General features: G+C 31.3%; 2 protein-coding genes across 2 annotated transcripts in view; one reads left to right on the forward strand and one right to left on the reverse strand.

Annotated features, from left to right (window-relative positions):
* LOC111697584 (uncharacterized) overlaps positions 1-23396 on the reverse strand; it is a 79458-nt gene that overhangs the window by 50152 nt on the left and 5910 nt on the right. Inside the window, exons 4-12 of the mRNA XM_023467636.1 lie at positions 20095-20278; positions 12086-12177; positions 11966-12029; positions 11536-11717; positions 11292-11366; positions 10727-10793; positions 8344-8459; positions 7867-7925; positions 7533-7576 (exon numbers count right to left, since the gene is read on the reverse strand). Of these exons, the coding sequence (XP_023323404.1) occupies positions 7533-7576; positions 7867-7925; positions 8344-8459; positions 10727-10793; positions 11292-11366; positions 11536-11717; positions 11966-12029; positions 12086-12177; positions 20095-20278 (883 nt within the window). The remainder of the gene's footprint in view (positions 1-7532; positions 7577-7866; positions 7926-8343; positions 8460-10726; positions 10794-11291; positions 11367-11535; positions 11718-11965; positions 12030-12085; positions 12178-20094; positions 20279-23396) is intronic.
* On the forward strand, positions 12382-19181 carry LOC111697583 (group XIIB secretory phospholipase A2-like protein). Its single transcript, XM_023467635.1, has 8 exons — positions 12382-12610; positions 13559-13662; positions 14037-14097; positions 14372-14426; positions 16066-16117; positions 16349-16444; positions 17242-17301; positions 18209-19181. Exons 1-8 carry the CDS (start codon positions 12511-12513, stop codon positions 18260-18262), a joined length of 582 nt encoding a protein of 193 aa, XP_023323403.1. The 5' UTR covers positions 12382-12510; the 3' UTR covers positions 18263-19181.

Consider the following 23396-nt stretch of genomic DNA (forward strand, 5'->3'; position numbering starts at 1 on the left):
GGGGGGGGGGGGGGAAGGGGGGAGTTAGTTGATGTTCTTGTTGTTATATTAATTAATAACACTATAAAGATAGTTTAATTATTGAACTATGGAATAAGAAGACCAAATTTCATCAATCTTTTGCATATTTAAGTTGCTATAAAGCAAATAGTTTTATCCGTGACTGGGATTCAAGATCATTCAGAGCTGGGAACTTTAGAATCAGATACCTTTAATCCGGACTGCTTAATCCGAATATTCAATGTGGAAACTTTTGATTCCTTGCTTAATCCGCTCTTTTTTGGATAGAGTGCAGAAAAATCAAAAACCGGTTTTTCAAAATTAGAGAGTATATTAATCTTAAATGGCGCGCAAAATTTCAAATTTCCCGGCTTCTGATACGCAACTCTGATTGGTTGATTTTATACACTTTTCAGGATACAAGTGTAAGATTATTAAGAAAAAGAGAGGATCAAGCATTGATCTTGATATCCACCATTCTAAAGTTCCCAGCTCGGAATCTGCAGGGGTTTGTTTTAAACTTCGATTTTGACATATATTTGTACACATCAATACTAAATAATCTGAGAGATAGATAGCTATTTTCCCCCCCTAAATGTAAACAAAAAATATGAAAATAAAGAAAGGAAACACTGGAAAAATAACTTTTTTTTAAGATTACGTACACGAACAACCCCGATATTTCTGAAATTGTACAGTTTTTCCCAGCTTGCCTGAGCCCGAAATTTAAAAGAGTATCGTTGAACGAAACTCTCGAGTTTTCTTTTTGCGGTCTTAACATTTTGTAGATTTTGATTTTTGAGATTTGACAAAAATGGAGAATATGAAGAAACTAAATAAAATAATATTTCATAACAAAAATATTGATATCCACAAAACTGCCTAACCCTATTCGTAAAACCCAGGTTTAAAGACTGGTTTTCATAACGATACCCTGCTTAAGCTTTGGGCTCTGTTGTACTCAGTACACTGAATTTCTATCAATATCTACTCTGATGATTAAACTGTATCAAGAAGTCCAAATAATAAATATCTTATATAGCAAATACACATAAACACTTTTTGGCATTGCAATCTTTACTAAAATATTATTAAAATAAATGTATTTAGCTATGTTTGGGGTTATTTTTGTTTATGTTCAAGGATTTTTGGACAGCCTGTACTTCATTTTCATTCCAATTAAAGTATTTTCAATTCTACCAAAAACGCTGACTATCCAGATCTAGGGGACTTTAGAGAAGATGGGGAATTTGTATAGTATCAGGGATTGGGGAATCTGTCGTTAACAAGGGTGCGAAATGAGAATTGAGGGGAATGGGGTTTACACTTGATGGGCTGGGGTGATATATTCAAGGGGTAATGCCTGTTTTTCATCTTAAACCCATTCTCCTAATGTTTCTATACAATTCTTATTTTTCATGTTTATGTTTGTAATTGTATGTCCAGATTTGAGTTATATATAATATACATACGTTCATTATTAGATTTGCATAAATTAAGCAGTAAATTTGTAAATTAAGGTGTCTTCTTAAAACGCATCTACAAAATGTATGCACATAGCTTGGGAACCCAGCTTCGCCCGAAAACTAAACTTTATCTCTAAAAGTTAACATACTAAACTTCGTATTTTAAACCCTAAGAACAATCTCGTGTTTCTATCGGGTTATGATGATCGGACATACATACATACAAACAAACAAACAAACAAATACCCAGACGGATGATATTTTACTGGGAGGCTCCTATCCCCTGTCAAACCTTGCCTAGGATTACTCAAGATTAGAAGATATCTAGTTAATATTCCTTGCTTACTAATATTCATACTTGATGCAACATACAGAACTTCAGCTCTAACTAATCCTGACATCATTTTGATAGTAATTTCAAACTCTTTAATTTGTGAGATTTACTTGACAAAATGATTTTATTTTCGAACAAAATGTTCAAATTTTCGAACTGCTTTCGGTAGTTTGATATTACTAACCAATTGTTAGAGTCTTTTCTCACGATATAATATATATACTAAGCTAGCTTTAACATCAAACAAATTTCTGGATGCAAATTTCAAATCATTAACCTTTTAACAATTTTGTTCAATCAATCATGGAATTAATCTTTTGAAGTTTTATGTCCAAATCACAATTTTTAAGGTACTTAAAATGGACAGAAGGAAACCGTTTAGAGAGATGCAAAGCGCACGGAAAGCCCCCAGTAACTCGTAAGAAAATATGCAAAGTAAATGAATATATTGAGAAACTGAAAGAATGTATGACAGTATGAGAGAGAAAGTGAAAAACAATATTTATTTTCACAAATTAGCATAAACAAGTAGGTTCACATATTTGTTTGTTTTGTTTAAAGGTTTACTGTGTCAAACCCCTTGTACAGTGCGAACCAGAAAACAGTGGAATTTTTTAGTGATGAATTTCCAAAATGTGCTCTTAACATTTTTATAAATACACCTGTTGCAAGTTGCAAATGCTTAATAAAATCATTTAATAATTATTAAAACAAAGATGACATCATAAATGCATTTTTTCTGGTTCACACTGTTCACCAAACACTATAAAGGGGGGGGGGGGGATGAAATGTCACAAAGGATTTAAACTTTCATACACGATTTTTAAAAATGCATATAAATACCAATCAGGATGATAAGTTTTACAATCCCTTAAAGCTTCTAAATTTTTCTTCGGAGTAAGTAGTAAGAGTAAGTATTTATTTATTTATGAAATATAACAAAAGCATATAAAATTAAGTGTTTCAAAAGAAAATATTTTAAAAACTCCAAAAATAGAGGTTGTGGGAATATTTCCCTACAATTCTGCGCAAATGATAAACATGCTTTACTTGGCCCCCCCCCCTGCCCTCCTCTTCACATTTCAATGCATCCACTTAACCCAATTTAATTTTATATACCCCCCCCCCCCTTCCACATATTTGATGGAGAGGCAAGATGCATAAAATATCTGTGAATTCTCACGCATTCAAGGAATCAATACTCGTACATTCAAATAAATATATATGTGTCCCAAAAATTCCCTAAGTTTAGGATATTCAAATTATAAAGTGTGTCCCAAAAATCCCCATTAGGGTTTCCAACTCAAGTAGATTTGACTTACGCGCAATTCCGCACTCAATTCAAGAACAGTCACGCGCGATTCCACGCAATTCTGCGCAACGGAATGCTATTAGAAATCCTAATCCCAATTTACATGATATTCAATTAAACTATCAAGCGTGTCTCAATAATCAAAATGTGCAGGATCTGAGGAATATTATTGATTGTGTCCCAAAACTCCAATGAACAGGATATTTAATTATACAGTGTGCAAACATTAACTCAGTGCAAAATATTAACAATTTCAAAATGTGTTTTAAAAATGTCAATGGTCAAGATATTCGCTCAGAGCGTGTCTAAAATATTTATATTTACAGGATGTAACAAAATATCAGGCTCAATCCAGAAAATGATGTGAAATTTTAAACACAAAAATCACAGCTGATATTTTTAAAAAAATGGTGCGTGTGGCACGAAAAAGTCGACTTAAAGAGTGCAGTTGACAAATAAGGAATCATATGTGTTATGTATTATGGAAAATGTTGGGTTAGGTGTTCCGTGGCGTTCCGGACTACAAAGGAGAGGAATTCTGAGCGCTGCGGCTAGGATATTGGGCCTCCATGTGTATTTTTCAATAAAATCTTTGTATTTTTTAGATGACTTTTTAAAAACATTTCATGATTCACCCATGTTTATTTCATCAGTTTTATTTTTTAAGTTTTTAAGTTTAGAGAGTGGAAAAATAGTGGGATGGGGGAATTTGAACAGGGACATTTCAATATTAATCTGCGATTTAAATGATTAAAATCGGGTTAAAAAGTATAAAATAAAAGTCCCATTTTAAAACAATCTATAACAACGTTATATAACTTATATTGTCGGCGTATTGTAATATGTTCTATGTATGATTTAAAACACAATGCAATTAATGTAATGTGTATTATGTAATATGTATTATTCAGAAATAGGAAATATACTGTAATGGATAATCATCATTAATAATATAATAATATGATAGGTTTTAGAATTTTATGGAATTTATATATTAACGTTTAACTAAATAACTAAATGAATACTGATTAAATAAATAAATTAATATATATTTATCTATTTTAATTGAATGAAAAATATACAACACACTTTAAAGCCTACTAGGGAATTAGGGCGCTTAGCGCCCCTCTTTCCTATTGACAATTTTAACGTTTAATTCAACTGTTGCTCTGAAAGTCGCCATTGTCAAAAGTTTTCAAACTTTTGCGAATTTTCTGTTGTTAAAATGTCGACAGTTTATTCCGGGTAAAATAATTCAACGTTGCCCAACCAAAACTGAGCCCAATCGGTTCATCCGTGCTTAATAGGTATAAGCACCTAGACAAACAAAGTATATGTAAAATAGAAGTAAAAATAGGAAAAATAAATAAATTAAGATCCCTTATATTCAGAACAAGAAATAAAAATAAAAATATAAATATCAGGAAGATAAGCAAACAAAATATTGGAAAGGGATAAATGTAAATATAGAGCAGCTGAAGTAAAATTCAAACTAAAACGCTGAACAGTGAACAATATTAAATAAAATTGGTTTTCATGAACAACGATCGAACAAAGAACCTAAGACATGTGGTTAAGGGTGCCAGGATCGGGGGGGGGGGTGAAGGACAAACCCCCAATCCCCTGCACTGCCCTGCTGAATGTACAGGAAACCCAATAAAAACCCTTTTCAGAACTTAATGTAGCGAAGCAAATTGTCTATAATGATAATCGTAGGTTCGATAGTCTACACACTCATCATAATATACATTATATATATAGTCTACACACTCATCATAATATACATTATATTTATATATATATATATTGCACAACAACGTTTGTTACACCAGATATACAATAACATTGTGCAAGAACACAAGTGAGTGTACAAAAAAAAATTGCAATTTTTGAGTTGCAAAATAATAAATTTGACTTTAACTAGAGACGGTTCAACCACGTATCTTACGTCGGTGATTCAGAATTTGTCCATGTCTTATAGATAAGCGCTACATATGAGTAGAGGTGAATCAGAGGACCTACCTCAAATTCATAAAACTCGGTCCCCATGAACACTCAAACTCAAATTCTAATCAGCTGCTCTTTTGAGATTTGGAATCTGATGTTCAATAGTTCAAAATAAGAACTCTGCTATATCAAAGATTGTCAAAGGTTCACTTCATCAGGTTGCAAAGATATTATATGATAAAATGGAAATGAATAAAAGAATGAGAGCTGAGATACTCTATGCAAAATCGGCAGATTTAGACAGAAGTGCCCTTTCAGAACATGATTCTAAAATGGGTATTGTGTGCACTAAGCATGGTGTTTGTCCATTTAAAGATTTTTAAAAACATTTTGAATGTTCCGGCATGAGCGAGTGTTTTTCTGTCCGTGTTTGTCTGTTTTTATTGCCATTTTGGGGGATTTTTTGTTTCAAGAGATTGTTTATTTTTCCGTTTTTGTAGATTAGTTTATGTGAAATTCCTAAAAACCCCCAATTGAAGACCCTTAAAGTATTTAGGTGTGAAGAAGGCGAAAAAATGGCACGAAACAATTTGTAATGCATAAAAACTTAATTTTCGCAATATAAGCTTTAATTGTACATTTGGCAAAAACTTACAATTTTAAATTACAAATATTTAAAGAAATTCCATTATATAAATATAAGATCATCTACATTCTTTGAAACTTTTCAACCATAAAATATAAATAATTTCTGCCTTCAAAAAAAAAAAAAAAAAAAATATCATTATACTCACATTCAAGAATAAATATTGTGAATTGTTGATGGGATCAAACAAATAAATTATCGTTCACTGCCCCTTTAAGTCTATATCCCCCCCCCCCTCCTCCGGGGTATAAAACATACTACATTGGCTGCACTTTTTACTATAAAAGTAGTCTTTATCTAAACAAAAAATGAAAATAACTCTTTTTGCTGCCAAATTCTTTTGAAAATTTAAACTTATGAACAGATGTATTCTTAGGTCCTTGAGACCCCCTAGAGGGTAGGGTAGGGGGTGGTGCTAACGCTGGGGGTGGGGGACTAAAAAAGGGGGCCATGCTGTGCGCTATCTGAAGATATAAAACCAAAGAATTCAATCAGATCTTTTCAACCAACAAATTTTAAGATCGGATTAAATGTTTTGCAGGGGAAACATTTTTTTCATTTGTTAAATCCAAACTGATGCATTCGTAGAAAAAATGAATTCATATAAAAAGAAATCCTTTTTTCCCTTCTCCCCCCCCAGACCTAATATTATTTCTCTAACCAAAAGGAATTGAGTCTTTGCCACAAACTCAAATGTTCTAATCCTTGGAATTTCAAACTTTGATTATTCGGTCTAACATAATTTACAGTTGGAAATATTTAAGGTCTACAACATTGGGTTGTAAACATATAAGGACGGGAAAATCAGAGTTTGTGGCAAAGACTCAATTCCTTTACATAAACAATTCTTTCTTTATCGAATATGAATTAATATTGGCGTAAGAAGAAAGAACTAAAAGTAATTGGTTGTGACAAAAATCAAAAGAATTTAGCGAGGTTTCGATAAAAGGAATTTGTTGAAAAACAACAAAAAAGTGAATTGTTTTTCTTTCCAGTATGTTTGTTAGTTTTTGAAAATTTGTAATATTCCACCTTTAACCAAACCACAACTGCATATTCTAATTTATGATCCTTATGAAGGTTTCATCTCCACCAAAAACTTTTATCTTTTCTTTAAATATTCTATGCAGTGCTTATGATCCGGATTCGGATCCGTGCTTATGATTCGGATCCGGATCCGTGCTTATGATTCGGATCCGGATTCGTAGGGTCCCGTCACATTTTGGCTTCCTGGATCAGGATCTGCAAGATCCACGGATCTGGATCCAAAATGTCAACCAAACCCTATTAAAAACACTTTTTGCTCTCAAATCACAAATCTCAGTTGTTGGAAAATGAGATATTGTTTCATTTATCAAATCTTTAAATGGTTTATAGAAAAATTAGCGATTTTTTAAAAATCTTTCGTTTGTTCAAAATACAGTAAATCTTATAGAAATTCCACGCTATAAAATGAAAATAATTTACTTATGTATACATAATACATATCGTTTAGATATTTTATTATATTTCTGTAATATGATTACATGATATTATTAAAGATGACAGATGTTGTTTAGAATAATAATCTAGTATGATCATTAGCAGATTAATGCAGGGTATTAGTCATAAAAAATAACATATTTTTCCTCTTGTAATAAATCTTTCTCCCCCCCCCCCGTAACTGAGCATACAGTAGTTCCCACAAACTATACAGAATGGCTAGTTTAAGAAAAATTATCTAAAATTTGTCTATACTTTTTTACGATTTTTAACTGCTAACAAGGATATAATCTAAAAACTCNTTCTAATTTCTAGACTGATAAACTAAATAAAAAGTGGACTGACCTCAAAACTAATCTCGTCGTTTGCTTGTTTAGCATATCGTCTCACTAAATATAGACATTTTCAACATTTCGGTTTAAATCCATTTAAAAATATAATCATTGTGTTACTTAACTCTTCCCATTGTAATTATCTTTATATTTCTCATTCATAACAATATGATATAGTTTATTCAGAGGCGTATTCAGGGGGGGGGCTATGGGTGCTGAGCCCCCCTCCCCTGGGAAGAAAAAAATTTAAGCCCTGGACAAATTCCTAAATACGCCCCTGAATAATAATAATAATAATAATAATAATAATAATAATAATAATAATAATAATAATAATAAAAATAAACCTGAATATGCTGCAGCTACTGCTGGTGTATTAATATCACTTTCATCAGTTATGATTAATCTAAACAAATAATTAATAAAAGTTAATAAAAAGTAAAAGTTTGAAAAAATAAATCACAATGAACTAGAGTCTATTTAAATCCGAACCGGACCGAACCCTTGTACCGGCTTTTGTGACGCACGGCATGTACCGCCCTGACCTTATCCAATGTTGGCCCGGTTTCAACTATAATGGCGCGGCCACACTTTTTACAGTACCCGGCCTATCATAGGCCTACTAGATTAGTTTTGTGTGAAATATGAAGAAAAGAGTGCCAACAGAGAAAAAAATAGGATTTAAAGAGAGAGAGCGAGAGTCTAAAAATAACGTTATTTAAAGAACGAAAATTTTTAAATTTGTTACAACTTGTTTACAGGTTTGAGGAGGTCTAATAGAAAATTGTATCACGACAAGAATCAGNGTTGTGAATTTATAGTACCTGTTCCCTTTATTATCTAGTTCCAACCAGGATAGAATAGGACCACAGGTGACTAGCGGGCCGACCAACCTACTCAATCTTTCCAGGTAGACACAGAGGAACTCATACATACTCTCCTAAACATAAACAGTTGCCTAGCGTGCCGACCAACCTACTCAACCTTTCAAAAAAGACGCAAAGAAACTCATACTTACTCTCCTATAAACAAGAACAGGTGACTAGCGGGCTGACCAACCTACTAAACATGTGACCTATCTGTTCTTAACTAACGGGCTGACAAACCTTCACAACAGATAGCTAGCTGGCTGACAAACCTACTTAGCATGTAAATAGCGGGCCGACTAACCTGTTCAATAGTAGACTAGAAGGCCGACTAACCTATTCAATCGATGAATCTGAACAACGATTGCCTAAACTTCATGGTTATTAATCTCTTAGAAAAAATACTGCTATTTTCTTGCTTTTCTTTGCAGTGGAAATCCGAAACACGCTTTCTAGAAAGACTGTCTCCTAAAGTTTTCAATTTTCGGAAAGAATAAAGAAAATAGTTGTTACTCTAATACAGATTAAAAGATAAAATAAATACATTGACAGTGAAAAGATACAGACATTTTTTCTTGCTTTTTTTACCGAAAGACAAGGTTGTAGTTGAGATTTTTTGGTTTAATTATTTCAAATATTATAAATATTTGTACAGGCGTTATCGACGCAAATAACTGCGTATAAGTGTGGACACAAAGGCTGCGTAAGATCTGTTGCGTATTTGTTTACAGAAAATAGTTACCACAGGAATTTCAAGTATAGCCCTAGGAAGGTGGGGGGGGGGGCTGAGGGGGCGTATTATTTTTTGGGAGAATATGTTCGCAAATGAAATTCAAAATGAAAATACAATTGCCAATAAATATAAAATATTGAAAATTGCGAATTCATGAACGTATTGCATTATTGTTTTGACACATTGTGACGCAATCTGACGCAATCTGTTCCTGGTTTCACCGGATGAAAACAAATATTTATTTTTAGGTTTAAATAAATACTACAAGTCATGCCAGGCGCATTCTTTCATTCGATTAAACTTTTATCTAATTCGGCGGTCATTTTCTTTCAGCATTCGCCGTTTAAACTCTTTAATTCGGCTGCTTCCCTTAAAATCTCCGCCGTCTAAATTCTGATTTCCGGCGGTTAGCTGAGTTAGCTCCTCTTTATCAAATTATTAAATTCGGTGGTCATTATTATTTGTCTTTTCAATTGATCCCAAAAAGTGATTAAACTTTTCAGAATTTGACATTTTAAATCTTTATGCGCTGTTACCCTTTTTTCAAATCCGCCATTAGAATTATTTAATCTAATTTCTCATCAAAATTGTGAATTCCCTTTCCCATTGGCCCTTAAGAAAACTCACTGGAACCTCAGGAAAGCCACGAAGCTAATATTGTCCCCCTCTAACCTCCTGAAATATATATCTGCAAGCTCACACTTATCTCACACAATCTTTGTTCAATAAAGTTCGCGCCTTAAAGTGCGCATTTTACGCGCGTAAACGCTTTAAGATGTATACGCTGGTTTCTCTGCGTACTATTCGTCAAGTCATTTAGACTTGAACAATTTTATCACGAAGAAACAAGTCATTCTGATAAATCTGATCTTGGATCTAGAACTTACAGTTCATGTTTTCATGTCTAATCTTAAAATTCATGTCTCCATTTATTTTACCGTTCCTGTCTACATTTATAATTTTACAGTTCCTGTCTACATGTTTAACCTTAAAGTTTATATTTTCATGTCTTATCTTAAAGGTCATGTTCATGTCTTCATTCAGTTAATGTTTTCGTGTCTAAACTTTCAGTCCTCATGTCTTCATGTCTAATCTTACATTTCCTGTCTTCTGTCTACATGTCTAATCTTACAGTCCTTGCCTTCAAGTCAGTTGTCTAATTTTAGTTCCTGTTTACATGTCTGATTTTACAGTTCCTGTCAACATATCTTATAATTACAGTTCCTGTCTTTATGCTTAATCTTGGATCCAGATCTTACAGTTCATGTTTTCATGTCTAAATCTTACAGTTCATGTTTTCATGTCTAAATCTTACAGTTCATGTTTTCATGTCTAAATCTTACAGTGTCTGTCTTTGAGCCTAATTTTGTCTGATATCTTATGTTTAGTTTCTAAAAATCATGAACTATAGAAGTTAGAACTGGACTGAGTATTTTTTAGAATGTTCTTTGATACTTTTTAAACATACAAAATGCAAATTGTTTACCAATCTCTATTAAACTCTAAACTGTAAATTTTCAGGGTATGTCTTTAAATCCCACTTCCGTCGGATTCATTACGAATAAAAAACATCGTATCGTAAACTTGAAACGGCTTGAAACTGCTTACCTTCGGATTTCGCCCATTTGCGGAGATATTCTCTTGTTCTGGAACTACGCTTAGCAGGGAGAATTTTCTATAGAAAAAATGTACTTTTTAATATCTTCAGCATAAAAAAACTATAGATAGGTGGATAGATAGGATATATGGTAAAGAAGATAGCAATTTGCCTATATTTTTTATGGTTGTCTGTCTGTAAGTTTGTATCACATAAACGCCAAAAGGACTTCCTTTAAGGACTTTTTTATTTCTAAAATCAAGAATTATGAAAACAGGAAAATCTGCGAAATAAAAGTTAGATAACTACATATATAGCTAGCTAGATAGATAGATAGTTAAATAGCTAGATAATACGTTAGATATCAAGATAGATAGATAGATAGATAGATAGATAGATAGATAGATATATAGATAGCTATATAGCTAGATAAATATATAAGATAGATAGAAAGATAAATAGATAGATAGATAAAAAGCTCAATAGCTAGAAAAATAGATTGATAGGTAGATAGATTAATAGATAAATATATAGCTATATAGCTATAGATGTATAGATAGCTAGATAGACAGATACCTGTCAAAAACACAAGTATGAAGCTGTCGGTCAAGTGACTGGAAATCCTCCAAGGTTCGTCGAAGAACCCAAGTTCTAAAAACAAATAATAAACCTTAAAATAAAATAAAATAATCTTTAAACGTAAATTGAAGAGATCCTCCATGAAAAGACCATATGTCTGATTTTCAAATATTTCAAATTTCAAATATTTGTCTGATCCTAGATGAATGAAATTTCCATATTTTTCTTTCTGAAAATTTACCTTGCTCCTCCTTTACTCTCTGGGAAGCTGTTAGCTAGTATCAAGAAACATTCTTCGTCAGATTTTGTCCTATCATCATATCTTGTCCTATCATCAGATCTTGTTATGAGGTCCTCCATCCTTCCATCCTCTGTCCTCGTGTCCTCGACCCTGGTGTCTTCAGGTTCGTTCATCAACGTCAACTAAAGCAACAATAATTTCAAGTGACCCTCCATCTTGATTCTTGAAAGTGGCATGTGATATCCATAATTTTCCGAAAATTTGATTTGTGATTTTTGATCTTTCAATTATCGACCTGATAAAGGTTTAAAGAGTAGTGGTACCGTTGCGAATCGAAAAGGTCATTAATCTTTAAAAAAACATCCTTCAATTTCGGATTTTTTTTCGGTTAGACTGAAAAAAATCCTCGAAAAAAATATATTCTGTTCACCTGGAGGGGTCCGATTTCTGCGTATTCATAGTGAAAATGTGCACAGTCTTGTAATCTGGGAAATCTAAACAAAAAATGTATTATTTTCTGAATACGCCTCTGGGGTGGGGTGGGGGTTACCTTGAAACAGAATCTTGATTTGTTGAAGTAAGATGGTGAATTGTCATTTTTCCTCTGGAGGTTTCTATTTCACTACTGCTCATTAATCCACTCTAAAAAATAAAACTAATTTTATTACATTTTGTTTTACCTTTTCCGGAATAACCCCCCCCCCCCCCCTCTGTTGGGTAGTATTTTAAATCTTTCTTTCTATCAATAAATTCTGTGTAACCATCTATTAGAATTAATCTAGTTATTAAATGCCAACTCTGCCGCTAGATGTCTCATTGAGAAAGGGTCTCGGTATCCAATCAGCTGATCGCCCTCAACAGTAAAGAGAAATCGCGGCGAATTTACGAAAATATTTAGTAATAAACATTGCGTCAGTATTCAACGTCAACCTGCTATGTGTGATGGAAGACTAAAACGAATTTCCAATTGTTAAAATGAAAATTTTGATTCTGACCCTGATTGTCAGTTTTCAAGGAGGGAGTGCATTTATGGAAGACGTAAAAACTGCGTTAAACTCTGCCAGAGGGTATTTAGGTAACTATTAATATTTACTTTTTTATCTAACTTTATGCATTATGATGTGTTTATTGTGTAAAAAACAATAAAAACAATTTGGGGATTTTAGCCCCCCCCCCTCTTTGAAAAATTTCCTATATATTCCCCTGAGAGGGGAGGAAGGCCAAGCACATCAATCTCTAGTCCGAACCACATTCTCCTCATTTTCTCCTCTGAACCACCCCGAAATCCTCGTCCTTTCAATATTATTTTTTTAAGTGTCTAATCTTTCCATAAATGAAATATCAAATTTTGTAAATCGAAAAAATAGTTTCAATTCAATTAAAGATTTCAAGTTTAATGTCTTGAAAAATGTTCACCTTTTTTACGCGCATTTTCAGATATTCCTGGTGTAGAATGCCACAAGTAATTTATAGAACTTCAATCTTTTTTGTTAACTTTAGTGAAAACCATAGAATTTTTCTGGGTGATTCCATGGGGAAAATTATAGGCATAGGAATGCCAAATATTTTGCTATTTTTTTCATATCACAGTAGAGATTGAAGTTTTACCTGAATAAAGCTCAACATCATTTTCCTTGGGTTTGAAGATTCCAACATGATATAATCATTGCATTACTTTAGTCCATCCATATTTAATGCCCTAACGTGGCCAGATTTTTAAAAAAATAGTTTTATCTTCAAGAATTGGAAACTTTTAAACACAAAATAATCGAAGGACGAGGATTCCGAGGTGGTTTGGGCGAGAAAATGAGGAGAATTGGGTTCGGACTAGAGATTGAATTGGTTGGCCTTCCTCCCCTCCCCCTGATGGTTAAGAAGGTGTAAAAAAAGTTTAGAGAAATTAGTTTTTGTTTTAACCAAAAAAAACCATTAAAATCTTTTAAGCCTTTCACAACAGTTATTTATTCATATTTATTTTTGTATACATATTCTTGTCTGTTTCTAATTTCTAACTATTTTCTAGATGAAATTCTGCCAATGATCTCAAATGGAATAAAAGCAGTTCAGAAGTTTGAAGAATTTGTGGAAAACTCTATTGAAGAAGATTGCTACTATGAGTGCCCTAAAGTAGGTTTTCAAAACATCAAGTTAAATCAAAGTTATCCGCATTCCGGATTATTTAATAAAGAGAAGTAATTGATCCACTTCTCTTCGTCACAAGTTCAAATTGATGTGAAGTGGTTTAATTTAGTCTATAAAGTTCAACTACTTCTATCTATTCATTATATTTAGACTCAGAGAAAAACCCAATTTTTTATCATAAGCACTTTCACAAACACAGAACAAAAAAAATTTTATTTCATTAATCAGAAAATCAAATTTCCTTTCTTTTTCAGTTTTTAACTTGACTTTTAAATGACTTGATTATTTAAAAATATGTTCAAGTTATTGAAGCTTTTCTAGCTTAATATCCTAGCAGATACTAAAAAGTAATTTTTCAGGGGAATACTAAAACTCCAAAACCAGATCATGTGCAAACTGCCAATGGATGTGGATCTTTAGGTATGATCTTAATGTCGCTATGCTGGCTCTAAAATTAGGATTTTACTGAATATTTAATCATTAATCTTGAGTTAACATCAGTCCAAGGGTTGTGGTATACAAAACAGTGTATTTTTTGACTTGACAAGTGTAATAAAAACCATAAATGCATTTACTAGTACCTGCAGCCCTAGTGTACCCAACCAGGGAATTACCATAATGAAAGAGACTTTTGAATATATGTATATTATGGTTGTCCAGTTCATACTGTTGTAAATACCATATATTTGTCTAGATATCACTTTTGATGACAGCAATGAATCCTTTATCTATGTAGAGAAGGAGTTCAGGTATTTAAATACTCATTTTCCATGCTTTTGTTTATAAGCATGTTTTATAAAGTAGTTTGTAGTGCTAATAACTAAGTATTTTTTTTTACCATTGAAAGACTGTTCAAGCCCAGTGCACATTTGATAAAATGAGAATTTTTAAAAAATGTTTTTTTAAAATTTATAATCCTGCTTTCCTCAGTGCCAGGGCAAGTATTTTTTTTTGAAATTGTGAGATCCTTCCTAGTTCATATTTTAAGGAGCTATTTGATGTTTTTTTGTGGTATTTTTTTACAACAAAATGGTAATACTGTGAATTATCTCTCCTAATATTAGTCACTAATTTTAAAAATCGCTATTTTTGGCTAAAAGTGTATGTTGATTTTAAATTGTGCACATTTCTGTAACTGTGATCAAGAATTATTTTGTCCATGCAAATCAGCGATAAAAAACTTATAAAAATGTGCAAATTTGCGGAGGAACCAAAAAATTGTGTGCCACATTTTTCCATTCCACTGGAAACCCTTACTAGAGCCCTATGATGGTTATAATATGTTTGGAAATATCTTTCCACTAATCCCCCACGGCCCACACCTATTCTCCCTGGATTAATTTATCTAAAAGAAAAACATAATTTCAATTTCTATCTAAATTATTTTCTTTCATCTTCACAAATAGAAATGTGGTAAAAAAAAAGATTTTTTTGATTTTTTCAAATTCCCAATAGAGGGAGAATGCAGTTCAATCCAATCTCCACTAAAACTTACTAAATTTTTTCCGTCATTATGCTGCAGACCACTGCAGTACACATTGAAAGCTTAGCTCAGGGTGAATCCTTTGAATCCCCTAGACCTTAGGCTCTGCAATACAGAACTTTAAATGCCCATCCTACTCACTGAGAGAAGATTTAATTTGGCAGTTACAGCTCTGTAAAGATTTTCTTTTAAGTTAAGATAATTCTTTGTTTTAACATTTAAAAATCTACACTCCAGCATGTTAATCGTTAAAAAAATTAATTTAAAACTATGAATAGATAAAATCTAAAAACTTTAGTATTTTTTATGTCTTTTGTTTCTTGTTCTAATGGATTATTAACTTTTATCATAAGCTCTACCCCTATTGTTTTGATTGTAATTTAGTTTTTTAGTTTAAAATATGTAACATTTTGCACATTCCTAGTTTATTCAAAGTTTTCTGGCTTCAGTCCTTTCTAGTCTTGAATATATTAAATCCCATAAAAGCATACCACTGCAGTGAAAGAGAATGTTGAAATGTAAAGGATTTTCTTCATAATATCTTATGCAAACCTTATGCATTACTAAATAAACAGTTTTTATGAAGCCAAAAAAGTAATTTTGATTTTAATTGTAAGCATTTAAATTAACATTCTGCAATTTAGAAAATTCAAATTCACACAGTAGTGTGTATTTTCTTGGAAATTTTTACCCCCTTCTGAAACATCAAAATTTAAGTTTTTAAACTTTATTGATCTGAAATAATTTTTTTTAATAAATACATATCTTTCAATGTATTACTTTTTTCCTCATAGTAATTGGGAAAATATACTAGTAAAATAAAAAAATTGTAAACAATTTTTGAAATAAAGGAATTGTCTTGAATGATAAAAACAAAAATCTAAAATAATATTTTTTATTTTTAGTGATTGCTGTCACTCTCATGATTACTGTTATGACACATGTGGAGAGGATAAGGTTGGCGATCAAAGAATATTTAATTGTTTTTCCTTTAAATTCTTAGATGTTTTTTATTGATCTATAATAGTTGAAACCTGACATCAAATGAATTGAAAATGATACCTTGATGTTTAAATTAATTTGAAATTTTGTAAATCTGTTGCATGTACTCATGAACATAAAAAGAAGTCTTTGATAATTAAGTTAAAAAAAAGTTTGAAGGAAAAAATAAAAATCTTAAAACTTTAGGATTTTTGTGATGTAAAGTTTCGAAAGTGTCTCTACAAAGTTTGCAGTGGAGAAGAACACAAAAAGTTTCTGGATAACAAGAAGTGCAAACTCAAGGTGGGAATTCTTTTCTACAAATTGTGGTTGTCACAGCAGCTCTGCATATTTAATGAAATAAGCCTAAGAAAAATAAAAAAAACCCTTTTATTCACACTTTGTGAATGAGATGATCTATTCATGCAAGAAAAAACGAATGTAAAGAAAATAATATTATTTTTACCAACTTTAATTAGTCCAAAAGCTTTTAGCTCTATAGAGGGTTGTAAACCAGTAATACTATAAACCATTATCATGTTTTTAAGTGTAGCTCATTTATCTGAAATATCTTGTCCTTATGTAATATATATCCCTTTAATAATGCTGTTGAGGTTCAATTCAGTTTTTTACAATATATTGCACAGCAATTTTCTATACATACTTCTAAACTTTTTATATTATAAATAGTCTCACAACTTCACTGTGAGAGTCTAAATATATAGCTGGGGAATTTTAATTTGGTTTTCTCCATCAATAAAAACTTTCACATAATGAAAAAAGTAAGTCCTAGCAATATAAATATTTTAAATGAAACTTCAGTTGTTTTCACATGTTTATCATGATATAATTTTTCTTAATCCTATAAAGAAAAAATAGTGACTAGTGCAGAATTGGTTGTCTTATACAAGTTGCTTTGTCTTTTATTGAGTCTTTGATACAAATTCTATCCTTTATCTTTGCCACACAATGATGGATCAAATATCTTAAGTTAAAAGTATCATTAGGTTGCAAAGATATTCGGCTCATGAAATTTGTAATGGTGGCAAAAACTGAATTCATTTACATTTGTTTGCCAATAAAACTAATGGTGTATTCAGGCCAAACTGTTTTACATGACCGTTGTGGGAGTTGGATGTCAGCCATTCAAAGATGCACAGGTAGAATATTCAGAACTTTAATCAGTTTTCAGAATTTCTTAACTATTTAACAACTTTTGTATCCGTAAATATTTCAAGAGAACATCTTTGAAGTATGCAACTACTTTGAATAATTATTCATTTTGATCTTTATTTAACTAATTTGGATCCATTGGTTTGAAACCTGGATCCTCAGCACTGATAAAGTATTTGTTTATTCAAGTAAATAATGTTTATGGTTAGTTGGTTGAACCATTCTTGTTTAATAACAGTAATAAATTCAATACATTTTACAATGATTAAATTGTCAGTAAATAAGGGGAAAAGTATATTATTACAAGAGTTTATCTCAATCACCAGTCTAGGGACAATATTTGCAAAATATAAAATACTAGGATTTTAGGGCTCTTGGTGCCCATAAAAAATTCTTCCCTAGGGCCACGGGAGGTCCCACACAAAATTTTGGCCTGATCGGTTCAGTCGTTTTGACGTTATTTGGACACAAACAAACATTCAAAGTATATATATATAGATAAAACAAATTGAATCTTAAACAAGGGTTGGGATATAAAAAGGATTACATGTATCTTGAAAAATAATATTACACCACTTCTCTTAAACAAAGATTTTATAGGGTTATTGCTGAATTGGAGAATTCAAATGGTTTAAAGGGCCGGAGAATGATTAATTTTGTGTCAAAAGTATATTAATGTAGGAAAAAGCTTGCCAGCTTGGTGCCTTATTTCTATTTCCTCCACCCTTAAATCTTCAAAAATATACTTTTCTCCTAAATATATACCCTTGAATTATAAGAAAGACCTACAATTTCAAAATATTTTAGATTTATTCTAAAATGATTGACACTAGTGTTCTGTTTTTGTTTTGTTTGTTTTCATTTTTACTTTTCCCTTGACATTTACTATTTTAGAGGAATGCCTGTGATTGTGTTAAAGGTGCTGCGAAGGGTAAAACTGAGCTGTGAATGTTATTTAAGACGGAGAAAATATTTTTTATTCTTTCATTTTCTGATACGTTAAACATTCAATCTATTCTATCAGTTCTTTTGTATTACAAATTCAATAGAATTATCTGAGACAGGTGATTTTTGAACAAGAAAGAGGGCCGGCTTTATCTAGACATAAGTGATTCACTTACTTTTCTTAATAAGTGAAGTCCTGCTCATGGTTTTCTAGATTCTTAAAGAAACCAGAGAAATAATCTTACTCTCAATTTGTAGAGTGGCATGTCGGATTCATAACATAAATGATGAGAAAGATATCAATTTAAGGTTTAAATTCTTAAATTTTCTGTCTAGTTCTTGATGCATATAGGACATAGGTTGTTACAAGGGTAATTCAGTGAATAGGATATACCATTTTCACAAACAAACTTGAAATTAGGACTACACTCTACAGTCTCTCTTCTGCAAAAAGATTCATTTAATTTATCATAGTTAACGGATTTGAAAGTGTGTGCTAAAATTTAATGGAAAACCCTCCCAACTGAACCCAACATGGTGAAATAAAATTAGATCAAAGTAAGATTTCATGAAATGCAGAAAACACCGCATTCATTATTTTAACAACACCTTTAAGTTTTAAAAGTTTTAACATTTTATATGTGCAAAATCATACTGAACTGAAATAAAGATTTATGTACTTCCAAATTTTACAACAACAAATATAGACTGATTTAATATTATTGTGTGGCTCACTCTGTATTGAACCATTTACGTAGCTGTATAATAATGCAATGTAAATTCGTCCATTCTGTATTAAAATATAATGTTATATGGTCCACCCTGTAATTGAATAAAGATATTTTGTTTTATGGCTCATTCTGTGTTAAAACATGATGTTATGTAGCTCATTCTGAATTAAAATATATTGTTATGTGACTCATTCTGTATTAAAACATAATGTTCTATGGCTCACCCTGTATTACATCTATATATACTTTGCTTGTTTGTCTAGTTTGCCTCTCTGTTTGTATCCAATAAACGTAAAAAAAAAGCCAAACTGATCGGACCCAACATTTTAGTTGAACTCACAAATTGAGACTCCAAAATATTTTGATTTTTGTAAATTTTAGAAAATCCACGAAACAATGTTACTTAATCCGCGCACTTTTTGTTATTATTTTATAATGCAGCAGCATAAATCAAAAATGTTTGCTGATAGGGCATAAAGCGCACTGAAAACCTAGAGTACTAAACAAGAGTTTGATTAATTGACGTTAATTATAGCAAAGAAAAGAGCATCCAGTATCTGCAGTGCAATTCCTACTTGCACTTTAACTTAGTTTTGAGTGACCCTCAATTAAAAAAAAACCTAGAACTCGAGCTATAACGCTTTCCAAATCTGAAACTGAAAGGCATAAAAAAAAAATTTGCCGTTTTTTTCTGATAGTTTTGTTTGAAGAAGAGATAAAGTAGTACTTGCAATGCAATTGGACTGTATGTGTAGTGGTAGCTTTAGAGTATCCAAGAAGCCAAATGCTTCGAATTTACATTTCAAATTTTGCCCCCCCCCCCCTAGGTGCCCCCCTAGATTTATTTATGTAGACCCATGAATTTTGTTTGATCAAATAGTCGGAGTTTTAAATATCAAAGGTGTACAAGGAAAAATAGAGGATTTTGAACACATGCATTTTTAGCAATTAAAATCCAAAAGATGTTTAAAACACATTTAACATACGGGGAGAGGGGGGGGGGCCTAATATTTGTCAAGAGAGGGTGAAAAGGAGTTTGCAAAAAATGTAACCTCCTACCCTTTCATTAATTGTGACCCCTCCATTTAACTTGCTTTTCCTTACCTCTAGAGTGTATTTTGGATTAATGCTTGCAAGACCTCGGGATCGAGATTTATGATGTTTATGTTTATTGGAGATCCCTTCAGGGGTCACAGGGTACCCTGGACCCTTGCTCAGGGGATCCCCTATCATATATCCCCTTACAGGCTGCTCTCTTAGGTCACTTGTAGACATCCTGGCCGAAAGCCTGCAAAAAAAAATAATGTTTATATTTAAAAATTTTGGTGATTTCTCATTAAATACAGTGATAACCAGAAAACTCTGAAATAGGAAGAAAACTTAAGTGTATAACTATACTAAACTATACTTAAGTGTATTTGATGTTGTTACAAAGCAAATAGTTTTTCTAGACACTTATTAAGCCACTAATTAATTGAAATGGGTGTGTTTACATGGCCCAATTGCTGTGTCCCATGCTTATTGGACTATTTAAAGTCATAACTTGAGTCTAAAAGTCTTATTCCTATTTCAGAGTTTTCTCGTTATCACTGTATACTGTAGACTCCTTACTAAAAACCTACCGTGAATATATATATATATATATCTTCACCTAATCTAACCTAGAATAATACTTTGTACTTTTTCAGAAGGAGGAGGAGGGGGGGGTCTAGCAAATTTAATAATTTAATCTGATTGCTTCAATTGAAGGTTGTATTGTATCCAATCAAATTAAATGTGAAGATACAGAAAAGATGATACTTTGTATCAAACTTTAAATCCTTTAAAATAGAGAAAACAAAGAAAAAAATTGAACATTTGATTTAAAAAAAAAATTGCAAAAAAAATATTCATTAAGCAAATCCCGATCTGGACATTTTTTTAGAAACTGCATCAAAATGAAACGATCACTAGCATTGCATTAAATCATCAAATTTTTTGCAAAATGTATCCAAACTGATTTTCAATTTAGTATTGTAATCAGTAAGCAGATAAATTTATTTTCATCAAAAACATGACAAATTGTGAATATTTTTAGAAAGTTAAAGTTAGAAAACTTGAACATGAAAAAGATTATTAAATTTCAACAGACTTTCAAAATTTTATTTTATTTTCTATATTTTCAGAAATATTCATTTCTCCCAACGGAAGAATATTGAGTATTTTTAACCATCTAAACCACCACAGTTTTCCCAAGTTATCAATAAACATTTAAATTTTTTTCTGAAGCACACTTTTAAAAAAGAAAGGGAGTTTGTACAGGGATACCGACAATTGACTTTAAAGGGACTGTAAGCGAACTTTCAACGGTACCCCTTAAGCCTTTCTTTGATCAACAATATAAAAGATGTCGTTCTTCTAGGTTTAAAAGCGTTTAGTTCTGATAATTCCTACATATTTTCCTAACGTAGAAATGCGCAAGTCACCGTTGTATAAAAACCACAATTTAAACAAATCTGTTTTCAAAATTATAAACAAGGATAGCTCTAATTCATACTTGATCACACAAAGCGTTTAAATTTATATACCGTGTTGAATCGGCCATCTTCCCATAGAGGGTCAAAGTCAAAAATGTATTATAAAAATACGATAATCTGATAATCTGATTGTCTTGCGTATCATTGAATTTCATATTTTTATTTAACTACAAAGCACGAGGTAATACAAATAACAAATCACAATTTACTATGTAGTTTGGACCCGCCTAACCAGAGTTGGTTGTTTTAATTGGTTGGCCCATTATAAGCGAATAAGAATTGTTAAGAAATAGATGGGTGTACAGTGTACATTTCAAACAAAACAATGATGATAAATCATGAATAAGGTAAGGAGGGGGTGAAAAAGTATAAGGGAAAGGGTGGGTACTCAGCGGAAGGATTGTAATAGAGGGTAACATATATAATTAGAATCATGTTTATGAATTACAGGGTAAAGAAGATAGCGAAGACTAAGTTATCCACATTAAAAACAGTTATTGTGTTTACAGATATAACTTGCTTAACTATCTCAATAGTTTTTGAAGATTTTTCTTTTAAACAGTTTCGCAGATTTAGTTTCTTTCAGCTCTAATTCAAGCGAATTCCATAATTTTGGAAATAAAGCGGAAGGAAAATATTCTTGCATTTTAAAAAGAACCCGCTAAAGTTTATATGATTTTGTTCTATTTGGTTCATCTAAAGAATTAAACATATCATAGAAGGAAGTTGAAAGGTTTTTATAAAAGTATATATGTATCATCAAGATTTAGAAGTTCTAATCTGAAGAATATTGGATCTGAATGTACTTTAAATGAATTATTATTTACTGCTCTAATTGCCCTTTTTTTGCAAAGATTTGATTTTCTGTAGTTTAGCATTCAGTTAAGAAGAACAATTTATTGTTCCAATTAAATTTTATATTTTATTAATTAAGAAATGCAATTCTCATTATTTGAAATTAGGTCAAAAAATGATTAAATTTGTGATATTAAAACTTTAAAAAATTTATTATGAATTTGAAATTATGGGTATTCTTTAATGCTAAGCTTCAAATTAAAATACACGGGACAATTTATTTTAATTTTAGAATGGGAGGGTGACACTGACTTAAAAAAATAAATGCCCCTATTCATTTAAAGTTAGAGATTATTTCATATACTAATTCATATAAATGCATTTAATTTAATCAAAACAGTTAAATATTATGGAAAGTTGTATTTGTAAACGAGGGGGGGGGGGGGGGTGTATATTTAGAAGGAGGTCAGGATTGTAAAGTTTATCAAATGAATGTTTAATTCTAATTTAAAGTCTATATTCATTTATTCATTAGAAGCAAAAATAAAACAGAATACTTTTGTTAAAGTTGAAATTTATAATTCTGATCAGACTTTGAACATTTCTTAAGAATACTTATAAAAAATAACTTTTAAAAAGACTGTTAAAAGGTAAATTCAACTAAAAACTTAGATTTTTATTTGCAATTATCTATTCCAACCTTGATCGCCAAATTACACAATTACTTGTTGTATAAACATTTTATTAGCATATTATTTTGCTAACAGTATTCATATATTCATGAGAACATGCATTTCTACATTACATCTACATATATAATTCAGATATATTCTATTCTAATTACTCAAATTAAATTGTTTAAAAATATATTTATATAGAATAAAAAATGTTAAAAGGATAAAATGTTAAAAGGATGAAAGGATAAAGGAACAAAAGGATAAAAGGATAAAAGAAAATAAGGATAAAATGGTAAAAGGATAAAAGAATATAAGAATAAAATGTTCAAGGTTTAAAAGGATAAAAGGATAAAAGAATAAAAAGATAAAAGAAAGAAAGGATAAAGGGGATAAAGACGTATAGGATAAAAGGATAAAA

Source organism: Eurytemora carolleeae, unplaced genomic scaffold, assembly GCF_000591075.1.
Source record: "Eurytemora carolleeae unplaced genomic scaffold, Eaff_2.0 scaffold242, whole genome shotgun sequence".
Lineage (NCBI taxonomy): Eukaryota > Metazoa > Arthropoda > Copepoda > Calanoida > Temoridae > Eurytemora > Eurytemora carolleeae.

Coding starts and splice junctions, on each gene's coding strand:
- LOC111697583 (XM_023467635.1), top strand. CDS start 12,511: ATGAAAATTTTGATTCTGACCCTGATTGTCAGTTTTCAAGGAGGGAGT. Junction 14,098..14,371: donor CAATGGATGTGGATCTTTAG/GTATGATCTTAA, acceptor ATATTTGTCTAG/ATATCACTTTTGATGACAGC. Junction 16,445..17,241: donor ACAAGAAGTGCAAACTCAAG/GTGGGAATTCTT, acceptor TGGTGTATTCAG/GCCAAACTGTTTTACATGAC.